This window comes from Lindgomyces ingoldianus (assembly GCF_010093535.1).
Source record: "Lindgomyces ingoldianus strain ATCC 200398 unplaced genomic scaffold BDR25scaffold_40, whole genome shotgun sequence".
NCBI classification, from domain to species: domain Eukaryota; kingdom Fungi; phylum Ascomycota; class Dothideomycetes; order Pleosporales; family Lindgomycetaceae; genus Lindgomyces; species Lindgomyces ingoldianus.
This window is the reverse complement of record NW_022985201.1, coordinates 1-23,500: the sequence shown is the minus strand read 5'-3', so window position 1 is coordinate 23,500 and position 23,500 is coordinate 1. Positions and strand designations below refer to the sequence as shown.

The 23,500-nt window shown below is 34.7% G+C and overlaps 3 protein-coding genes across 3 annotated transcripts; 1 reads left to right on the top strand and 2 right to left on the bottom strand.

Moving 5' to 3' along the window:
* Positions 1 to 15,359: 15,359 nt before the first annotated feature.
* Positions 15,360 to 15,845, bottom strand: BDR25DRAFT_306793 (uncharacterized protein). Its single transcript, XM_033690706.1, has 2 exons — positions 15,781 to 15,845; positions 15,360 to 15,732 (listed from the first exon to the last, which is right to left on the bottom strand). Exons 1-2 carry the CDS (start codon positions 15,786 to 15,788, stop codon positions 15,411 to 15,413), a joined length of 330 nt encoding a protein of 109 aa, XP_033541977.1. The 5' UTR covers positions 15,789 to 15,845; the 3' UTR covers positions 15,360 to 15,410.
* An 81-nt stretch (positions 15,846 to 15,926) lies between these two features.
* Positions 15,927 to 16,918, bottom strand: BDR25DRAFT_295558 (uncharacterized protein; the record flags this gene model as incomplete). The annotated part of the gene is made up of 4 exons (XM_033688856.1): positions 16,597 to 16,918; positions 16,527 to 16,546; positions 16,369 to 16,473; positions 15,927 to 16,313 (listed from the first exon to the last, which is right to left on the bottom strand). Exons 1-4 carry the CDS (start codon positions 16,790 to 16,792, stop codon positions 15,927 to 15,929), a joined length of 708 nt encoding a protein of 235 aa, XP_033541976.1. The 5' UTR covers positions 16,793 to 16,918.
* A 2,256-nt stretch (positions 16,919 to 19,174) lies between these two features.
* BDR25DRAFT_396347 (uncharacterized protein) lies at positions 19,175 to 23,467 on the top strand (the record flags this gene model as incomplete). Its single annotated transcript, XM_033698425.1, has 24 exons — positions 19,175 to 19,277; positions 19,358 to 19,387; positions 19,442 to 19,523; positions 19,568 to 19,651; positions 19,680 to 19,760; positions 19,786 to 19,822; positions 19,920 to 20,005; positions 20,059 to 20,095; positions 20,179 to 20,307; positions 20,368 to 20,471; positions 20,570 to 20,613; positions 20,668 to 20,844; positions 20,899 to 21,001; positions 21,419 to 21,454; positions 21,487 to 21,758; positions 21,865 to 22,011; positions 22,069 to 22,202; positions 22,231 to 22,398; positions 22,468 to 22,788; positions 22,839 to 22,858; positions 22,911 to 22,940; positions 22,975 to 23,032; positions 23,081 to 23,244; positions 23,287 to 23,467. 24 exons carry the CDS (start codon positions 19,175 to 19,177, stop codon positions 23,399 to 23,401), a joined length of 2,562 nt encoding a protein of 853 aa, XP_033541975.1. The 3' UTR covers positions 23,402 to 23,467.
* Between the last annotated feature and the right edge of the window lie 33 nt (positions 23,468 to 23,500).

Below are 23,500 nucleotides of genomic sequence, written 5' to 3'. Positions count from 1 at the left end.
ATTGCGCAACCTTAGTATGCTTCCAGGGCTTCCATTCTTGCTTCAATCTCTTCCATATCCGCTTCCTGACTGACTATCCTCTCCCTGACGTTAACTAGCTGAATTTGCTGAAGAAAGCTTGGCCATTTGCTGGCTAGAAGCGCTTTGGTGAGTCTGTCTGCAAGCATCTCGCTGGAGGGGACATGGACAACCTTGATTGTTTGTCGAGAGACTTCCTGTCAGAGCTAGTGGTTATAGATGTTGACATGTTAGAGCTTAGTTTAAAGTCAAGATATCTCTTTGTTTACTAGTTAGATTGTCTGCTTGTTGTTGCACTAGATTGTAATAGTTAAATTAGGCAGCTTAACCTGCAGTTTGTTAAGGAGCATTCTTGTAAACATAGCTTCCTTAGCAACTTAGGATAGTGCAAGTAATTCTGCTTTTGTTGTTAATATTGTGACTATATCTTATTTATTTGCTTACTATGCAATCTATTTGCTAAATAGTTAAATAACATAGCCCTAAAAGCTCTTTCTATCTAGTGTATTATTTATAAATAATGTATTACTTGCTACTACAAAGTAGTCTTCTCCTCCTAATTAGAGTGCGTACGTCTGTGTCGCATGTAGGTACAGGATGACTCAATCAGCTGCATCCTAATGGTCAGATGCGGGATTTGTGAGAAACTGTGTAAGGCGTAATGTGGCAAAGGCAATGTCTAGTCTTGTAGTAACTACTGCAAAGAGTAAAGATCTAATCTTCTGCTAATATTAATTTACTTCTAATAAGGTTGTAAAACTAGATTATAGCATAAGTTTAATCCTACTTATAGGTGTAGCATGCTGCAGGTTCTTTCTGTTAGCTAGCCTAGCTATCTTGTTAATATATAATGCTTATAACAGCTAAATTATTTGTTGCTGTTAATCTCTAATAATCTTAACTCCTAAGAACTATTATAGGTCCTTGCCTTTTATTAAAGTATACTTCTCTTATAACTAGTCTACTACATGCTGTGCATCTGCTTTAAAGCCTTTTTTATACACAATAATAAAGTTGTTTATATAGAAAAAAATAAATATTTTAGCTTTAGTTATACAGTAGGGTTTATGTAAAACAGCTAAGAACTTAAGGCTTTTAAAAGTTATTATAAAATAGTGTTGCTAAAGTAAAGAAGAAATTTATAGGCTGTATAGTGCTTTTTAAAGCTTTAGTATTATACCTAGTTTCTAATAGCCTCTTAGCATCTGCATGTAGATATTATAGTTAATTACTGCATGTATAAATATGTTAGTTATGTTATATTATTTAAGCTTTAAGTTAAAGCGTGTAGATATTACTATTAGCATTTAAAATAAGTGTCCTGCTAGGGTGGCAGTGTAGGTATCTTATGTAGTAATGTTTCTTTATTAATTACTATAGACTACTAGTTACACCTTACATTTTTATAATCTATAGTGCTTATTAAGCTTATAAGTGTACACCTACATATAATCTAGAATCTGCTGTTTAGCTACCTTAATTAGCTTTATCTAGACCTTTATTTAGAATTTTATTATCTAATAACTATCTAGGTGTGTTCTTTCTGCTACCTTAAACATCTTATATAGAGAGTGCTTCTTTAGTTACTTTTAAGTTAATAGTAAAGGTAGTAGCTAGCTTTTATAAGGTGTCTTTTTTTTAAATAGTATTTTTATTAATGCTACTTTATTTAGTGTCTTACTGCTATGCTTTCTTATACTTTTAGATTTTATGCTAGCTATAAAGGCTACAGCTTATAGTATAGTTTTTAGCAACTTTATTTAGCTTAGCTTTAGTGCTGCTCTAGCTATTAACTATATAAGTAATGCTATAAGTAGTAAAGTGTTTAGAGAAGATAGATAGTTATCTTTAATTTTTTTTTCTTAATAGTAGCCTAGTAAGTCTACTTTATTAAAATTTAATGTATTATTTATAGTGTTATTTTTATAAAATAACTTTATCTTTAGCTAATAACTAAGTGTTAAAAGCTTAATTATTCTAATATATATAGTAATTTTCTTTACTATGTTATATATAAGGTTATTTATTAGGTCTTTAGGCTTACTACTAAAAATTAAGTATTTATTAAAAATAACATTACATGTACAGATTACTTTTACTAGTAGTAGTATTTATATATAGTAAATGTTTAATAATTAGTACTTAACTAGATATTTAATCTACACCTTTAGGTCTAGCCTCTGTAGCTTAGATTTATTCTAATGTGTGTTATTAGTTATTATAAATGCTTTATAGCTATAAGCTTTTAAATTAATATAATAACTTTATTATTTAAACCTACTTATATAAAAAAAAATCTTATATAGTGTCTTCTAGTTATTAGCATAGTTTAGCGTCTAATTGTATAGGTATACGCCTGCTTTAGTAATGTATAGCTATATGTTTTATAGTAGGTTAGCATTTAGTTGCATAGCCTATAACTTCTTCTTATTTACACTTTTTAAGCGTTTAGCTCTTCTATTCTAGGCTTATGTATCTAGTGCTAAAGGCTTAATAGTTATTCTATATAATGCTAGCTAGTGTTTTACTTCTAGTTTTACTATTATAATTTTATTATTAGCTTTAATAACTTTTATAGTAATATTATAATAGTTCTTTAAAAAAAAAAATTATAAAAGCTTTAATAATTAATTTAGTAAGCTTATTATTTTTAAAGTAAAGGTCTTACTAGAGGCTAGAATACTTATTAGTAATTAGTATTTAACTTTACTTTTTTATAATGCTTTATGCTTTATATATATAGAAATTAATTAACAGTTTTTTACTAGGTCTACTATTACTAATTTATAGTATATAGCTAATTTATTATTATATCTTAGCTCTACTATATAAGTTATATTAGACTATTATAATTCCTTTAATTTACACTCTCTTAGCTTGCTATATAAGGTGTTAAAGTGTAGCTAGTTTAAGGTGTTCTAAACACTTATGCTATAGCTCTACTAATGCCTTTTATAAACTATGTTTAGTTCTTGTGTTAATTATGTGTGTATAATATAAGCCTTTTTATAGTAGATAGTACTTTAACACTTATTAGCTATAGATTTTTATAAGATCTTTAATTATTATTCTATTTAAAGCCTTTAAAGTAGTTAGCTCTGCTTATGTGTCCTACTAGATTTCTTTCTATTATAGTAGGCAGAATAAGACTAGGTTGCACAGCAGGTCTAGGCACAGTGCAGTGTTATGTAGTATAAGACTGTATGCTTAACTATATGTTCTATGCTTACTTTTTAAGCTTAGTATAATTAATTTATAGCTTTAGATTTATACATAAAAGTTTTTAAACTAAATAAAGTTTTTTAGTGTTAGTAAATAATAGTTATAAATCTAATTAAAATTATTTATAATATAGCATATTAAGCTTAGTTAAAGATAAATAATTCTCTTAGTAAATATCTATTCTAGTTTAAATTAACTATAGCTAGCAATGTAGCTGCCTTAACTCTTAATACTTTCTAGCCTTTAAGTTAGTCTTTTTATATCTCTAGCATAGGTGTATGTAAACTTTTTAAGATTAGTATTTTTAAATTATGTCTACGCTGCCTTTTTAGTAGGCCTTAAAATTCTAAGTTGTGCTTATGCTTTAATGCTATAAGCTTTTTAACTTTTTTATTTAGCATCTACTAGTCTAGTGCTCTGTCTAGATAAACATAAAGGTAGTCCTTTAATGCATAAATATGTCTATATGTAGGATATTTAGTGCCTTTTATTTTAGTAAGTTTTTAGCTTAAAGATAACTTTTTATTATTTTTTTAATAATATTAATGTTAAGGTCTACTTTATTTTTTTAATATTATAACTTTTACACTATAGGTGTCTTTATTTATGCCCTAGGTAGTCTTTCTACTTTTAGTAAAGTATAATAAGTTATCTGTTATAAAGGCAGCTTTATGCTTTTTTATATGTATTAGATAATTTAACATTATATATTTTTAAAAGCGCTTTATTATTTTTTTTTAATTTATGTTTAGTGCAAACTGTCTGCTTTTCTAAAAGGTTATAAACTAATAAGGGGCAACTTTATTTATAGTAGTTAGAAAGTTTTTTGCTACAGCATTAAACTACGTTGTTTCTAGAACATTTTATGTCTCTGCTTCTATAGCAGCGTAGTTATACTCTGCTAGCTACAGGTCTTATATGCTTGCGTTTTTTAGCAGCTTTAAAAATGCATTATATTAGTCACACATATATTCTTGTTTAAATTAGTTGTTAATGCCTACTGTAGCTTTAAAGTTTATAATCTACTATCTAAGTAGTTAATTTAGGGAACAGCATGTACACTGCAGATGCAGGCTAACTATTAACTAGATAAAGATAATAATCTATTAAAAGCTTAATTACTTTTTTTTATAATTATGTCTATTACTTTTATACTTATTAGCCTTAATCTTATAGTATTTAATAGCTTCTTTAAAGGCTCTAACACTACTTATTAATAGCTTGTTTAGGTGTGTAAGCGTTTTAATATTAAAGGCTAGTAAAAACTTAGCTATTAGCAGCATCTTTAGAGCTCTTAGTTTAGAGATTATTTAGATAGTTAACTTAGGATCCACTTGCGGCCAGATGCTGTGCGCTACACATCTCAATTGCAGCTGCATCATCCAGGCTCTGTAGTCGGTGTGGTCTCGAAGGACGACTGTCGCGTCTTAAGGAGGCTGGGTGGCCATTTTGTATTAATAGAGGCACTAAGACTCTTAATTATTAGATTAAAGCACTATTTCTAGGCTTCCTAAGATAAATAATAGGTTTAGATATAATATATAGGATAATTAATTAATTATATTTATTATGTTAATTTATTAATCCTTTTTCTGCTCTACTTATGTTGCTTAGCTTTTTGTTCTGCTAATCTAAGTCCCTCGCGCACTAGCCCTATGCGCGACCAGCTTGCAACATGCTGCAAAATGCTGCAAAATGCAGCAATTTGCAGCAACATACTGTTCGAGCTTATTGCTTGTACTATGTAGCAGCTTTCGTCAAACGTTCCTCCTGTCTTGACAGTAGGTGCGCATATCTGACAGTACTATTAAAAATTAAAAGAATCTTCTCTAAATAGTGATATAAAGAAGGTAGCATTAAGCAGATAATCTAGGACAGCAATTGCAAGTAGATTACAACTATAGCTTGCATATACGCTAATAAGACTTCTTTTATACTAGCACTAATTTATTAGGCTGCTTTAGGCAACATATAAGACACCTAGTTACAAGACTTTAACTCTAATAAACATAAAGCCTTTTTTTTTTATCTTTTAGTAGGTAGACAAGCAATATGCTAGGCCTTACATAGCTTAAACAAGTGTTTAATAGGGAGATAAAATAGAAGGCTTAACACTTCTATTAACTATTAGTCCTAGATAGCTATAGATTGCATGTTACTATAGATTTTATTAAGTATTATAACAACAATAGGATTCTCTTAGCCATCTATCCACCTTATTCAACCTATACCCTGCAGCCTCTAGATGTCTGCATGTTTAAGCCTCTGTTAACTGCCTACTTAGCTAAGCTAGCAGATTTTATGTACAGGTGCTAAAGACTATTAACTATTATAAAAAGAAACTTTTTTTACATGTTTAATAAAGCTTAGCTAATGTTATTTAAACTAAATACTATTCTTAAAGTATTTAAAACATGCAGTTTATCTCTATTTAATCTAAAAGCAATTCTAGTATAATTTAACATTAAGAAGAAGGACTAGCTATTCTCTAGTAATAGTACTACTTTAGTACTAAGCGCTTCTAATTAGAGGAAGATTAAGAGGATTTTACGCTAAGTTATTAACAATATTTATAGTAAGTAGTTACGCTAGCTTAGTTAAACTATTTACATAATTTTATGTTGTAACAACCTGCTCTAGCATAAGGTTAAACATCTTAAACAAGCTCTCCTTAATAAGAAGCGTTGCTGCTAGTGTAGGAAGCCTCTCCTGCTTAAAGCTCTACTAAAGTATAATAGTAGAGCAGTCTTTTAGTCACTAACTAAAGTACGCAAAGCATGTGATCTCTAAGCTTAAAAAGATGCTAACAAGAAGGCTCTATAACTTAAGAAAGATAAAAAAACAAAGCTTAGAAAAGCAGAGAAGGCAGAGAAGGCGCATATGCTAGAGGAGAAAAAGCGCATAAAGGTAGTAGCAAAAGAAATCTAACTCTAAGAGGAGCGTGTTAAGGCAGCTTAAAAAAAGGAGGCAAAGTTTACCTAAAAAGCTACTGCGCAACTTAAAAAGGACATCTAATTAGCTAATAAAAGCAAGAAGAAGGCCTCTACACTAATTACTAGCAATAAAAATAAAGAGGAGGATTATATTAAGGACAAATTAGTTATAGAGGTCGCTGCGCCCACTCTAGCCTAAAGTTAACGTAGCAGGCAGATTAACCTTTCTAGAAGGTTTCTTATATAATAGATTAATTAATTAGTAAGCTCTCCTTCTGACTCTAGAAAACTGCTTTATTTTAACATACTATAACAGTTTATAAATAAATGCATAAGCGGAGCTTGTTTTAAGTCACTTATTAAACTCTTTCTAGAGAAGAAGACTGCATTAGAAGAAGCCTATAGAAGAAGACTATAAGCAGAGCAGATAATAAAAGGTAGTCTGCAGACTAAAACCTATAAACTATATTCCTATAAATTTTACGTAAAGACTTATATACCTATAAATGCTATGCAAGAGAACACCTCTTAGTAGGTCTGTCCACATAAGTACTTATTAGCAAAGTTAAAGTACTAGCTAAAATTCTAAGTAATGCAAATAACAAGCTGCACATCTTAAGCCTAGATAGTAATGCGCTTACTATAGATAGCAGCTAGCTAAGTGCTTATAAATTAATAAGTCTAATACCTTATCTAATACTAATACATTAGCACTTATATTCTATTAAAGTTATAATAAAGGACTTAGTAGTTATTTATAATGCATAAAGTGCCTACTTACTCTAGTAGAAAGGTTTATTATTAGTTTAAGCTACATCCTAGGCAACCTCCTAAATAAGACAGCAGAAGGGAGTAATTATAAAAAAGAACTTAGTATTATGTTGTTTAAACTAATAGAACTTAATCTGCTAAAAAAGTACAACTATTTATAGTTAGTAATAAGTATTAGATAGTAAAAATAAGATTTAATAAACTCTTATTTTTCTTAAGCTTCTAGCCCTTACTAGTTTCCTTCTAAGCTAGAACTTAAATGCTAGTCTTCTTGTACGTAACACGCTCTAAGGGCGGCAAATTAGCACACCTTAGACGTAAACTTTTTAGAACTGTAGACTTCTTAAAAGGGCGTTTGCCTTTATTAGGCCTAGGAACAGAAGCTTTGCAAAGAGCTTTAGTAGTAATAGCCTTCTTCTTAGAGAGAGCTATAATGCATTAGCAGTGTCTATTACTATGTCTAATACTATAATTATACTCTTCTTAGCAGCATTAACATAAACAGGTTAAGAGTAAGACATTTTTAATAAAGTAAATGTTATAATAAAGCAAAAAAGCTATGCAATATGTTGCTAAGCTATAATATTAGCATAAAAACAGCTTTAGAAGTAAATAAAGGCTTATAAAGGGTGTAATAAAGTAGTAGAGCAATTGCGCAGTAAGTTATATTAAGAGTGTAAGTAGAAAGGTCTTAAAAGTTAAATAGTAAACTTTTAAGCTATACTTTTACTTTTATAAACTTACTTAGATTTTTACTGCTACTTTTACCCTTCTACTACATTTTTATTATAGTAGATAATTATATAAACTTTTACATAACTAACTCTTATAATTTATGTGTAAAATACTCTTAAACTAGTATATAAAGTAGTATTAGACATAGTATTAAACATATTATAGTAAAATAAGTAGAAGTAACATTTTTAAGAGAAATATAATTTTTTTTAAATAGCTTACTACTGCTTTACCTATTACCTTAGCAACAGCTTATATAGTATAAATGCTGCCTAAATAACATAATTACTTTTATTTACTTTAAAAATTTAGTTTCTTAAGCTTTTGTTGTAACTTTAATTTTATAACTTTAACTATACTACTATAAACTTTATTTATTAGTTTTATATAACACTATTTAAACTTTTACTAAGCTATTTATTACTTGTCTATTACTACTACGCAACTATAGCAAAGCATAAAAAAAGCTTATTAAAATACTTAATAAATGCTTTTACTATAAGAAATCTTAAGAGACAAACTTAGCTTACTAGAAAAAATGCCTAACGCAACCTAAACTATATTGCAACTAATATATACTATTCTAAATTCTAGAGTAATAAGTTCTACTTAGCAGTTTAGCATCTTTTAAACACTAAACATAATGTTAATAAAAAGTCTAAACTAGAGTTATAACTGCGCATTTAGTTTAAAAACATAGCAACAGCACTTTAGTAAGTTAATATAGTATTAGACAGGTATTAGACAGCAGCTAATATGTTATAGATTTAAGAAAGGTAAACACTATAGCTAGAAAGTAATTACGCGCAGTGCAGACCTTAGTAAATTTAGTAATAAACATGCATTTTTTATCTAGCAAACTAGGCTCTTTAACCTACTAAAAGAGTTTATGCCTCTTTAACACTGCTAACTAGATAAGGAATCTATAAATATAGAACCTATAGATATTAATAGCTCTAAGCTTATAAATAATCTTAGTCTACAAGCTAGAGCACTAATGCAAGCTAAAGTGCTAATAATAGACATAAAAGTAGTAGATAAACTTTACTAATAGAGATATATTAAAGCTATACTAGTAGATGCAGTTGCTAGTGTAAACAAGAAAACAAGTTTTCTTAAAATGCATAACTTTAGTGTGTATATTTTACATATAAGCAATACTATCTTTTGTGTAAGTATATTCTAGCTGCTACACCTAATACCTGTCTAATACCTTACAGCGCTACCTAAACTAGATGTGTCTAGGCTTTTCTAGGTATCTACTGTACATTGCTAATAATGTTTAAGACTATTAGTGCTAAGTAAGTTCTTAAAAAAGTCTTTAACTACATAACTAATAAGTATAGTCTATATTTGTTAAGCTAGCATTTAATCTTACCTTTACAGCTTTTTATAAGCTTATTACTATTAATAAGCTTTTTTAACTACTAATTTTTTCTTTTAAGCTTTTTTTCTTAAGGGCTAAATAAGCAATTCTAACAGTATTATATGTTGCATAATTAGGTAGTTACTTCTCTACTGCTAACATTTAATTAGCAGCCTAAGATAAGAGCATTAGTCTTTTAAAACTTTATAATAATAAATTTCTTAATAATCTAAAGTAAGTTTAGTATTAGATAAGGTATTAAACACACGCTAATTATAGCATTTAAACATTAAACTTTATTCTAAACTTACTAGTTTAAGATAAAGGATGCAAAATACTTACTAGATACTATTTAAAGTAGAGACAGTGTTATGCTTATAGATTTAACCTAGTTTATTAAGATACTTAAGCTAGAAAAGCACTAGCAGTAGGGAGAAAATAACCCTAAAACTTTAAATAAGCTATAATAACTTAAATATAAAGTCTATACTTATATCTAACTGTTATAATCTCTAATTTATAAACTTTAATTTATGTTATGTTTATTATACTAATAAAAGTAATATATTATGCTATAAATTAGTTTATAAATTACTAAGCATACAGACATAATATAATAGTAAAGAAGGTATTAGACAAGTATTAAACAAATAGGTTAAAAATTATAGTCTACTACTATAACTAACTGCTGCATTTTTTACTGCATATCTATATTTTGCCTTTTTATAGTTTCTAAATTGCTACTTTTTAAATAATCTAAGAAGAAATGCTTATTAAATATTAACTTATCTAGTAACTTAATATAAAAAACTATAATATACATAAGACCTAGTGCATAATCTCTTTTACTACTAACACAAATAACTGCTTTATCTAGACTTAAGCCTTATAACTTATAAATAGTTATAGCTTACGCAGAGCAGATTAGAAACTGTGTGCAGGATATAACATTCTCTTAAAAGCAAAACTTTTAACTAATAAAAAATATAAAAATAACTACTTTACTGTCTACTTAAGTGTACAGCACTAGCTTTTTATACCTAAAGACAGCAACAAGAACTGCTTTTAAAGGCTCCTTATAAGGATCTATAATAGATAAAGGCTATAGGATATTGTTTACTTCCCTAATAGTACTGTTTACAAGACTAACCTTTATCTATATATTATACAGGAGCATAACTTAGCCACCTACACACAACAGAAGAAGGCTGTGTAAGTTACTACTATTCTAAGCGTCTACCTTAGTAGCCTAAGAGTAATTATGTTTAGCCTAGGTAATAATAATAGGTTTACTATAGTCCCTTATACACTACTAGTTTATAGCAGAGACCTTAGAATATTTACTGCATAGTTAAATAGTAAAGTTAAAGCTATAATGCTTATTAGCTAAAAGTAAAACTTAACATTACTTACTAAATAGCATCTAGTTATTAGTAGTGCTTGCGCTATCTTAGAGACGCCTAAGAGCATCCTAAAACCTAGCCTAGAAGTCCCCCTGCTGCTGCATTATAACATTAAGTATAATTGTCTTATTAAACAAACTATACAGGTGCTAACTATAGGTCTTTATAAGGCATTTCTAATTAGTACAATTAAACAGCGGCTGCTAGCTAACTAGGGGTAGTTGCCTAAAATTGCTAGATAATATAATGTTAATGCTACTAAAGTCCTCCTTAGACTCTAGAAACACCTACGCACACCTAGTGTAGATCTAGCTAAGTATACTAAGGCTAACTATAAATTTTTTATTAATTATAATATATTTAACTTATTAAAGTTAGCTTTAAAGCTAGGAGAAACTTACTCTTTATAAAGGTAAAAAAAGTCTATACTTATTAATAATTAAAATGTAAAATATAGAGTTAATAGTGCAACTAGATATAAGATATACAGCCACACTAGTAAGCGCGCATTACATTATAGGGTTGCTAATGTTGTATTATAAAGCTAAGTTATTAAGAGCTAAGAATATACTATTAATAATAAACATCTTTTTTATACTACTAACTCTATCTAAATTAATAAGCAACTGCAGTAGTAAACAAAGTTTAAGATATACTATAAAGTAGTTTATAACTAGGTTGTATAATAATCTCTATTTTGCCTAAAGAGTATTAGACATAGTATTAGACGCCCTAGCTCTAGCAACTAGATAGCAGCTTTTTAGCCTAGACTAATATGTTATTAGATCTAGATTATATAGATTAATATAAGACAAATCTATCTAATTCTTTACCTAATTAAGTAGATAGTTACTAAGGGTATTTAGATTAACATCCTCTTTGTCTTTTTCTAGTTAGTGTAGCTTAAGCTTATTAAATAATAAAGTCTTCTTTAGCACTACATCTTTCTACTTAGGATTATCTAGGTCCTTCTCTAGGTTAGGTTTACTATAAGTGTTAGTTAGCTTATAGAAATAGATAGTACAGTAATAATTATAAGCTTTAGTAAATGTCTTATAAGTAACTTTATAAACAGCTAATAACTTATTAGTAGCATAAAAGAAGTAGTGTAAAGTTAACTTAACTTATAAAAAGTTCTCTAAATTAAGAAAGAGCTTATATTAAAAAAAAAAGTTTAGAATCTTAGGCTTAGCTTTTAGCCTATGTTTTAACTTTTTAGTAATATAGTTAAAATAAAGTAGAAAGTCTAGGTAGCAGATATAGTCTAGAGAGCTATCTTACTCTAGATATTTCTGCATAAGTGTATAAGCTTTTATAATAGTAAACTTGTTATAGTTCTTTACTTCTGCGTTTTTTAGTAGTCCTTATTACTAAGCTTAATCCTAGAAAAAAAAAGAAATAGTTATAAACTAATAAGTTAATAATTAACTATAATAACAGTCTAGCTATAGTAATAAAAAGGTAAGTAAAATAGCTAATATATAACTTTCTAAGCACTATAATTCTAAGCGCTAAGCCCCTTATTTATAAGCTTTATAGTAAACAAAAGTATAAAATTGCTAGGTCTAATATATAGTAAGACCTAAGCTGCTATCTTCTTAAACATCTATATCTAAGTCTTACCTTTAGAAGCATACACGCCTATGTAATTAACAACCCTAGTAGTACTTATACATACTTATATATTAGTATTAGCGCGCTAACTAAGTGTAAGGGTATATAAATAGGTGTTAAGTTGCATATAGTTCTATTATGCAAAAAAACACTTATAAGGCTTTTCTTTTACATGTGTAAATGTTAGCACCTTTTGCACTTTTTAAGAAGTGTTAAATTAGTAAACTTTTTCTTTTATTTTTTTATGTACTTTTAAATAATAGCTAGTCTAACACTAGTGTAAATAATAGTGTGTTAGGACATTAAACAGCTTCTTAAACATAAATGTTATAAAGCGCTATAAGAGAGACAGTACTAAACCCTTATTTACTAACTCTTATAGCTTAGGTTCTAGATAGATTACTAAGATGTAACAGCCCTAGTATGCTGCTAAGTAAGTAATAAAAAAGAGTGTAGCGTTCTCTCCTAGCTTGTTGTTAGAATAAGGTGTGTTACTGTAGTAGTAGAGACTATAACTATGTGTGCTTCCTCTGCCCTACTACTTATACTAATTCTACTAATTTATAATGTTAAACTTTAGCTTGATTACATGCTTTTTAAAGAGCTTAAAATGTTAATTAAAGTAATAAGCTATAATATGTAAGTTATCTTACATAAAGGTAGACACTAATTATAAACACTGTTTAGCATTAGCAGCTTTCTATAAAGAAAACTCTTATATAAAGCGCAGAAAGTTATGCTAGTGTTAATTAGTAGCAGAGAAGGTAATAAATAATGTAAGATAATAAAGTTGCTAAACCTGCTAAGTTTTAATATATGCGCTATAAGTATTAGATAAGTATTAGACACACTATTACTTTAAAGTTTTTCTCTTTTTATATCTAAAACAACTAAGTACTATAAATTTTAGCTATAAAATAAATAATAAAGTTAACTATTTATTACTCTTTATTTTTTCTAGTAAATTACTTCTATATGTCTTCTACTATTAACTTCTGCCTATTAAAGGCGCGCTTAACATAGAATTCTGCTTTAGACACAGACTCCTTCTAAAGAAGCATATTAAATGCTATAAACTAGAAATGTAAGTGTTAAGCAAATCTTCTGTCCTTATAATAAATAAAGTAGCGCACATAACTAAAGAAATTAACATTATGTAGTTAAAGCTGTACAAATTCTGCCTTACTATATAGAAATAAAGATAGGAACATAAGGCTAAATAAAAGCTTATAACTATTAAATTTAGAGATTAAAGTTTAATAAATAAAACTTATAAAAAGAAACTTTTATGTTATTATTTAATAAATATAGTCCTTTAATGTCTTAAACTTATAAACATTAGGTGTAAAGTTAGGTACAACTTTATGTTTAGGCTTTTTAACCTTATTAATGTCTATCTCTTTAAATACAGAGCTTCTACTATAGGTGCTGCCAGCGTCTTTATCTACAGCAGATGTAGCAGTATTAGATAAAGTATTAGCCTCTAAATTATTATCTTTATCTACTATATTTATAAGTAAACTATTATTATTTATCTTAATAATTAAAAGTTAGTTGTTAATGTAATTATTTATTAGTAGTAAACTAAAAGCTTTTTTATTAACAGTAATGTTAGTGTATCTAAGATAGTAAGTAATTAAGTAGTTTAGCTACTATTTTATAATAAGTTAATATACACAGTGCTTCTTTTTAAACTAATAGTTAATTGCACCCTAATTCTCCTCTTTAGTAGTAGCTAGTTTAAGAATAACAATGTCTAAATTATAAGAAAAGAGTAAAAGGCGTAAGAACACCTTAGCAGTGTTAACAGCAAAGTGGCATATATAGCCCTAGTACTTATACTGCTGTCCCTAATGCTGCCTTATTTCTATATTAACGTGTACGCGTGCTAGTAGTTGCTCTTTAGTAGTAGTTAACTTAAAAAAGTTTAGTAAAAAGCTAAAATTAAAGTTATTTATGTTTTTTTAAAGTAAAATAAATTCTTTTTTATGTCTATGTTTAAGTAAATTAGTAGCGCACTTCTTATAAGTACCTTATTAATTTAATCCTATGTTAAACTACTTTTAATTATAAGTAGTGCATGTATCTAACTTAATATTAAGTAGACTCTTATAAAAGTTGTTAATATAGCCCTTATTAACTTTTAGTATAGCCTAGTTTTTAAGAAATTTAACATTATTAAAATTTATAAGTATAGGCGTAGATAGAAAATTATACACACAGTACTTAGTGTTTAAAAAGATATCTATGTTAATGTCCTTATCTAAACTATTGCTAAGGTTGTTTTTATTTATACCTACTTTTTATAACTAAAAGGGTGTAGACTAAAACTTTCTTTATGTTAATAGTAGCTTTTAAGTACATTATGTACTTAAACTAATTAGAGTAAATAGCATAGATAGTATATTAAAAAGGTTACCTAATAGGCTAAAAATTTTATATTAAAAAGATTATTAAAGTGTCTGTTATATAGAAATGTTATAATAAAGAGAGCTTAATAGGCTAAAGTTTATAAAAAGTAATACATGTACTAGTTTTTTATTTATAGTATAAATATTAACTTTACTTTTTAATTAGTAACACTTTTAATATAAAGTTTTCTACTTGCTATTTTCTTTAAACATATTATTTGCCTAGTCTAATAGCGTAGAATAATAACAACATAGGGGTACTAGAGGAGACAATAGCAGGATATAGAGTTGTAGTCTGTTATTTGCAACATATGTAATATTAGTAAAAGCGCGCCTCTTAGCTAGCAGTAGAGGTATAGGGCTGCTCTAGGTAGGGCGCTTCCTTGCCTAGATTTATGTATTATAGGGCGCACATTAAACCTTTTATTAAAGGAACGTCCTGTCTCTCTATAGATTTATAAAGTAATAATAATTATTATAAAGTAGAGAAGGTTTATTAGTGTTAAATAGCAGAGGTACTATATTATAGGTTATAGCAGAAGGTATTAGACAGGTATTAGATAACACGCGTAGCAAGGTTTTAGTTTTCACGCAGGAAATAATTATCTAAGGATCTGCTATTTTTATGCTTATGTAAGCCTAAAAAGGCTAAAAGTAGTAATTCTTAGCTGCTAAGCCCTAACTAAAGAAAACTAAAGTCCACAGAAAGAAGCAGAGCAAGCTCCGCTAATAAGCCCTATAGAGCTGTACAGCTTTAAAAGTTAATAGGGGTAACATCTCAAAACCGTGCGTTACGAGGGGCCGTGCGTTAGGCGATGAAACACGGTAAGCTGAGCTTACGCAGCCTTAGCCTCGGAATTCCCCGACTGCCGCTAAGATAGGGGGCCTGATGAGCAACGCCATTGTATCAAATCCATATCACATTCGTGAGAAAGTTTCAGACTGTCAAGAACTGACTAACAACATGCACCCTTCGCGGATCAGCTTCGTTTCTTGTCTCATCCGCAACTCCGCCTTTTCTCGTCCGTTCTTCAAGAGGATAGTATGATCCCACTGATGTTGTACCTGTGGTAATTTGCCAATGGTATGGCGTATTAATGGATACTCTAGGTGCAGCTGAATTACGACCGCTGTTGCTCTTTTGGTCCGAGGCGTATGAATACTTCTTCGGGTCTCTGTCTTTCCCTGAAAGGAATTTAAAGAGCCGAGGGAACGCAGGGAAGCAGCCTACAAGGATGACTGTTGCAAATTCGGCTTCTCTGAGAGGTGGGTCAGTGTAGTTGGTACACGAGAATGAGGAGACATACGCCCACATTCCAACAGGTGCGAATTCCCACGTGATATCTACTGAGCGTGCTAAACGGACACTGTACACAAGGCGGCAAATACTTGAAGTGCATGCTCTGTCGCTTGTCAGCGTGGTGATTCCACCACAAATGGGGGCTTATGGAACTCACAGCACGCCCGTCGCAAAGACGGCACCTGCTCCAATCTTCTTTTTCAACGGCATCTGCAACTCACTTATGCCCATTAAGGGAAGCGCAAGAATCGTACAATCCGAGACTAGATTCATTACACCTGTCGCAATAATTGCCGCGTTCACACTCAAACACTTTCCTGCTAGATGGGGCATCCATATCTTCTCCCTCGGATTACATGCGAAAATGAACACAAAGAAAATAGTGGCATACATGACGATATTCGCGGCAATTAAGACCAGAACGGACCAATAGATAAAGTCCTTCTTGTGAGCAGTGAATATGCGCTGGATCTGGACGAGCACGGCGAATTTGGCGGCGAACATGAGCGGTGGATAGAGTATTTCAACAACGTTGGCGTACTTTGGAGCGGGGGCGTTAGCTTTATAGATATTCAAATTTAGATGAGATGCTTGCCATTCCGATCCTTTGTGTCATTGCGATGGATACGTTCCATTGATGTCGGCCTGCGCCGTCTTCTCCAGCGGCAACTATTACTGCAGTAAAGGCCGCGAAGCCAGACTGTTCAGTCTTAGTTCGTGATACAAATGGCTTCCTCTGTGGGTTATAATTACAGTGGAAAATATCAGGGAGTCTGCTTTTTACGTTAGCGTTAGGTACAAGATGGAAGCGCATTTGACGGACAGTCTTCCAACTGCATCTTTTTGAGAATATACGCTTTTGTGAACGTCCGTGCCAGAGTTGCGGAAGTCGCTAAAAATAGACATATCACAGAAGTGGCAATAATATATCGTTCCAGAGAGTACGGGTTCTGTAGGTTTGGTGTAATACCCGGAGGAGGCACCAAAGCTGGCGTCGTATGAATATCCACATTCTCCATACCGCCTTCCCCAGCTTCCCGAGAGAGTGTTGGGAATAAAATTTTGAGGGAGACGAAGAGAAGTTTGTCTGCTCAACAGTTTTGATCGGGACTGGTGCGTAATGTATCGTAGGTAGGCCGACCGGCATACGGACATGCGCAGCAGCGTAGGGCTGATCAATCACCCTTGGAGATAGCGCCTCTCCTGTCTGGGATTTATCATAGTTAGATCCAAGCTGTCAATCTGACAGATTCGGTGGGGTGCCGAGATCCCCTCTAGTAAGCTGTCTTGGCCGACAAATTGTGACAGGCCTTGCGAGTGAGCTGGAGCACGAGACGTGCATGGAATATCATGGCTGCTTGTCTCTGGGGACATGAAGACACTGCCGATATAGGATCTAGGACTACGATGGTAAAAGCGCATATCTGCGAGTATACGGATCCGTAGAGGTTAGTGGAACCTTTCTAGATATTATCATTAACTAGGCTTAGGCATCTTCGTACATCGCAGTTACTTGGATTAAGCGCCGATGGTTTGCGAAGCGAGTACGTTGTTAATACTCTTAGCTGGAGTATCCAAAGCGCTGCGGAAGGCATTGCTAGACGCTTCAGCCAGCACAATGAGCATGAGCGGGATACACCTAAACAGATGAGTCTCCGATCAGCGATGCCGTCAATATGGTGATAGAGCCGCACAACTCGGCACATGATAAAGCTAAGGAAGAACAAGAGAGATAGATTTCCTAGTTCTAGATTGTGATTTGAAGACTGCCTAGCATTTGTGTCGGAAAGTCGGCTTGATCGGGGGGAGATGGGGTGAGCACTATGGATTAGTCAGCTGGAGTGTGACAGAACGCCACGCTCCCTGCTAAAGGATGACCTGCGTAGATGCCTCTCTATCTTACCACCTCCGTCATGTGCGTCCTCATTCAGCACCTGTTCGGAGTTATGCATCTATTATTAGTTCTTGAGAATCCTTCCAATAATGTCGCAATTTGCCCAACGCTAAATCAACAAGTTGTGGTTTTCCTTATTGACCAGACATGTTTCGAGTCCGATAGTCACAGTTCTTTCGCCTCCACGATTAAATTCTCGCTTCTCTTCTAAGAGCTATGGCATTTGCAGCGTGGCATGAGATATGTCTTCGGGACGAAGACAATAATCCCATTTACCTACCTCGTTGGGTAGGCAATGCCAAGCCTAACATGTGATCAGTCCCTCTGTGCCTACATGGCTCGAGGTCTGCTGATGCTTAGGTGGTAACATACCATTTCAACATCCAGAAGGGGCATGAGAACCAAACTATCCTTTTATCTTCCTAATCTCTAATCTCAGGATATATGTCATCCTTTCTCAATATATGTAGGCGACGATCTCCGGGGCGGCTATGTATCTTACTAGCACGGACGCGGCATTCGGGAGACTATGAAGATAATTGAAGGAAGATATGGCTCTGGGCTGATGTACGGAAGCCTCCCAGTATTATCTAAAAGGTGTACTCTGCAGCGCTTTTCACTGTATCGAAGTGACGTAGATGAACGAGGAGCAGTACTACGCCGCTAAAACCCCCTTCCAATTGCAGATTTTCCACCGGGGAGTACGGCTAATTCTAGCAAGCTTTCCTCTTTCGGACTAAATTTATTCATCGCTTCGCTGAAGGGATGGCTCAATTAATCCCTCCTTTCTACTCCGTACAATTCCCTGACCCCTCCTTCGGGCTTCGGATGAAACAGCTGCCATTACCGCTGGTCGCCTTTTAAGCCTTTATTACTCGAGATAGTGACCTCTCCAGTGGCTCCCTCAACATCACGTGTGCCGATATGGCTCGATGTGCGAACTTTATGGCTCATTACATCGTACAGCAGTTCGATCGGAGTGAGGATATCAAGGCATTGAGTCATCAGCATCCCAGCCTTAGGAGTGCTATTGTATTTTCTTGGTTCTATGAAAGCTGGATACAGAATATACCCCCCGAAGCTTGTTCAAGCGTAAGTAGAGCATCATGTCTACTTAGGCTCTGTTTCTTTCGCCTCGCGATCCCCCATCAACAAATCAGTCCTTAATAGAGCAATTGTCTGGGCCTCGCTCTAGCTTCCTCACCGTGACCATGACTTCGTGCTCAGAGATGTTAGAGAGTCATCCTAAAGAGTACCAATAGGTAAAGAATTTTGAGAATTAGAATAAGGACCTGGCTATCATTCTATATTCCTCGGATCCTACGGGTAGATATACTCAGGTTCTGCTCGTTCAATCTCAGATCTGACTGATACTAAGGCTACCAAAACTAGTTCCCATGACACATGCTAAGTTTGCCATGCTAGGCAATGAGAGAGGCTTGCTAATAGTCCCTGGCCGTAGGAATAGAGACAACATAATCTGAGCTTTTAAGTGTCCTAGTGGAGGATGATGCTACACTATCTTCCCATACTTCCACCTTGCACGTTTTTTTCCCTTCTCGTGAATTCTATTTTCACTGAAGCCTCTAGCCCAGTGCTAATGTTTGCAGGTACGGAACTCTTAAAGCTCTAGTCACCTAACATTCCTTTCACCCACTTCTGTCTAATTATGCCACATGCTGCTCCCTAGAGCTAGTGGTGACCTTAAGTCACATGACGGGTTCACCTAGTACTATATAAACCCGTAGTTGCCCTCTTTTAGCAATCGATCCAGTTCTTCATGCCTCTGGTGCTTCTCCTAGCTTCACAGCTAAGCCTGGGAATTCCTTCCTTCCAGTGGATCTCGGATTAAGGACGTTATGTATCATTGCACTGGGGATCCTTTCTCTGCATTTGCTAGCGAACAACTTTCAAATGTCCCCAAGCTGTGTCTATTGTATAGGTCTATGGAGGCGTTCCAAATGCCACAATTTGCCCCCATTACGTGAAGACTGGGTATAGATAGAATGGAGTCCCCACTTCAAAGTCGGAATGAAATCTTCCGAAGACGAGAAGAGTACTTGCGAACCAACTATTCCTGTTTGCAGAATCAAGTACTTAGAGAGCCTCGGCACGTAGCCACAATATCAGGAATACATGTTTACCATACGAGAGGGTTTTCAAATAGCACCCTGAAAACCCCACATTATGGCAATATTATAGATATAGAGACGAAACTATTTTCCACTAGAATAGAGAGAAATTCAACCTAGTACCGGCCGAACTACAAATTCAAGGCGATCCGGCTTTGGAAGACTCTCTTGTCATTGGATAAGGAAGAACTCACGAAACGCTTTTAGTAGAGTATAGGCCTAATCTAGGAGCAGAGGGGCGTAAATAATTGGCCGAAAGCATCGGCCCTTGGCAGAGAAAGCAAACTACCATTTACGTGGCCAAGGCCACATACTGCTAACAACGTTATATAATTCATTGAAACTTAACTTTATTATCCCTCTCCGATCTTTCGAAAAGCCGTTCTTAACTGGCCTTCGTACGACCATTGATTGGAGGGCAGAAGGCCCTAAGAATCCCTATATTGTTTCCATCTCGTCGATCGCGGCCGTTGGAAATTGGATCAATATTCATTCTAGTCAGCCTGTTGTACCTGAATCCCCCATTTAAGGTTGCACGCTAACACTCAAGATGGTCTATGGCGAGTAGAAATGTGTGGTCGAGGGAATATTTAGTAGCGCCAATGAAGCTTCTGGTGTTCTAGTCAGTGTCCTCTATGTTGGTCAGATTGATGGAAAACTTGGCGCCGGCAAGTGACCCATACATGGGTGGCTTCTTTGCCATCACTAAGACCTTGAAGGTGCTCTAGGCTTTGCCCTCTCACGTTGCGCCCGTGGACTGGATCTTGTAGTGCGCTTGCGGACTTGATTGGTGATGCTACAAGAGCCAAAACTGGTGCTGACTAGGCTCAGATCTTCAATTTAGTGCACTAGGATCTGGTTCCTTGAGTGACCTTCCTTCTAACCAACAGATTCAATCTGAGCGTCGAGGTTGTAAGTCTTCTCGGACGGTTCGATAGGCTTATTAACACGGCGGAAAGGGAAGGAGAGAACGAGGAGAAATTATCTGAAAGTACCTTCTCCAATTGCTTAAGGTCCTTAGGGGAAGGGCAAGAAAGGCTGAGACGTGGTGTTAGAAATATAAAGAGAGTTTCTTAGCGGCACACAGGAAATTACCGAGGACCTCCTGGCAGAGCGGCTTACAGGGCTTCCAACGGGCCGTACTACGGTTCGTACAAAGTGAACCGTAACGGTCACGTGTTCAGTACGAACGTACCAAGTTCGTGAGCCGTACCGTACGTTTAATAATGCCCTAGGTACGGTACGTAGTACGGATTGTATTACCCTTTTAGGAAGTTTGTATAGGGGTTCTAGAGGGGTAGAAGGGCTCTGGCGAGCAGGAGGCCTGCGGACGCTTAAATCTCTTTCTAAGCGTTTTAATCTCTTCATCTGTCTGTCGTCTTAAAAATGCCTATTACAGACTATTTTCTATTGCAGAGTTATCTATCTACGCCTCTTGCAGCCTTACAGGCCTTATCTAGGCCTATCTGCTCTTGTTACTAGGGAGAACTAGTTATTTTATAGTTAATTAGACCTTAATCTTGCGTCTTTAGAGACCTATAGTCTTAGCTGTTTTAACTAGAGTACGGTGTACTTTAATTAAATTGTACTACTTGTACAGATCACGTGAGCCGTAACAGTTACGATACGTACACCTACCTCTCCTCCTCCCTGTCGTACGAACGTACACAAAATCTCACCCGTACAGGCCTCAAAATCGCCCAATTGTACAGTACTACGCCTCGTTGGAAGCCCTGGCGGCTTATGCCGTGGTTATTTTGAATGTCGGGAGCTGTCAGACGACATCTGCCTACACCAGCGGTGGGTTGCAAATCAAGAACTTACCTTTTTCCTTTGCATTTTGCACGCAGACTGGTCCTATGAAAGGAGCACCGTACACTTACAATTTGCTCCTACTCAAGAACGATGCTGCCACCGCGGTGACCTACCTGCTCCTCAATAGCTCCACCACATCCAATCGTAAATGACGAATATCGAAACTTTTAAAGTATCTACTATCGTAAATGGTTATGTTTCCACGCCATAACTTGAGCATCCAAGGAATGACATAATTTTGGATGTTCAGCAATGCATTGGATACCCTTGGCATCGCCCGCTGACTCCAATATCAAGGCGGCAGTGGCGATTTTTCATAAGTATATGCCGAAATTCAGAGGCCCTCTAGAGCAGATATCACAGGATCCGATCAGTCATAATCTTCTCCAAGTAGGGTGTACGCGTTGCTCTTAATGCTTGAGAGAGATGCCGTGCCGGATGGGCAATCGGCAAGACCGATGTCAAGCCCACATCCAGGCATCATATAGGAGTCAAGTTGGTACCCTCGAAAAAGTAAATTCGAGGATTAGAATCGGAAGCGACCACATACTCTTCCTACTAGACACGCCGCCCGTACTTGTTCTATCGGTTTGTAACTTTCGTGGAATAGGACAAGCTATTGGAAATTTCCTGCCTGTGCCTCTTACATGGCACTGAGATTCTGTACCTGAGCTGCCCTCAAACCCAAAAATATCAACACGGCACAGTACCCCAACGTGTCTTATCCACCAATGTAAGAGAATATCGGTTGAGCAAGCGCGACCCTACGCGCGCACTGGCTGTTGTATAGGGTGTTTGCGGTCTAGTTTTTCTTAACTCTAGTGGCCTTTTTGGCTCCTATCGTACTGAATAGCACGTCAATGGGAAGCGGTTTTGGATTGGTTGCAATAATAGCGAGGATGAATCAAGAGAGCTAGGCTTGGTTGGAGGAGTAGCCCTCTCGAGGGACGTAAAGCAACCCTTGAGGTTGCAAATTACCCCAGAGGTGGTGGGTGAGTCGGCCGCAAGGGTCGAATACTCTTCATCGACAAGTCCAAGAAAGAGAGAGGGTTACGCTCTTAAGGCAGAAGATACACAAGTGACCAAGACATGCTTTTTACTCCCTCTTGGTATGCGATCGGAGCATGACGTATTTTCGGCGAACAGGGTGCTTTTGACCACTTATATCAGCACAGTCTAAAGCATTATCATCCTCATCATATACCGACCCCAAATCTCGCCCAGCGGCAAATCCTCTCGGGAGGGTGAAAGATTTAAATTGAGCCTTCCAAGCTAAAATATTGTGTTGGCTTGGAGGGCTTCATATATTCCCTATGGGGTAATGGGGTAAATGGGGTAAGCCCGGGATGTGACACATCAGCTGCGGGGTAATCAGGGGTGTTGATAGATCTCTGAGCATTGCTCCAACTAATCTGCTTGTGCAACGTCATCTCCGCTCTCAATGATACCAGCCGATCGACCGATAGGAAACGATCACGGTTTTCATAGGTGGCGTTGGCAACCTCTCTCTCGGCACTTTTTTCTTCCCGAATCTAGTGAGCATTTATACAGGTCATTCTGTCGCACGTGTCTCACGCGATATCATACCCATGTACTGCACTATTCACTCATTAGGCATAGCTCCTATCTCGTACAGTATATAGTCAGCTTAGAGCTCTATCGAGCTCCTCAGACCTTACAATACACTCATTCCACCTTGTTTGGATCTCGATCCCTTGTCGAGTCGTTTGCCATATGTCCCCTCCTCAGCTCATGCAAGAGTTATGAGCCCGGAGTCGCGCTCCTGACTAGTCCTCTAGTCACCACTGCACAGTTAGCTTTTGCATCTAGCTTCAGGGCCCCGCGAACCTCGACACATATCGATCACAGATTGCTCACCACTTGAG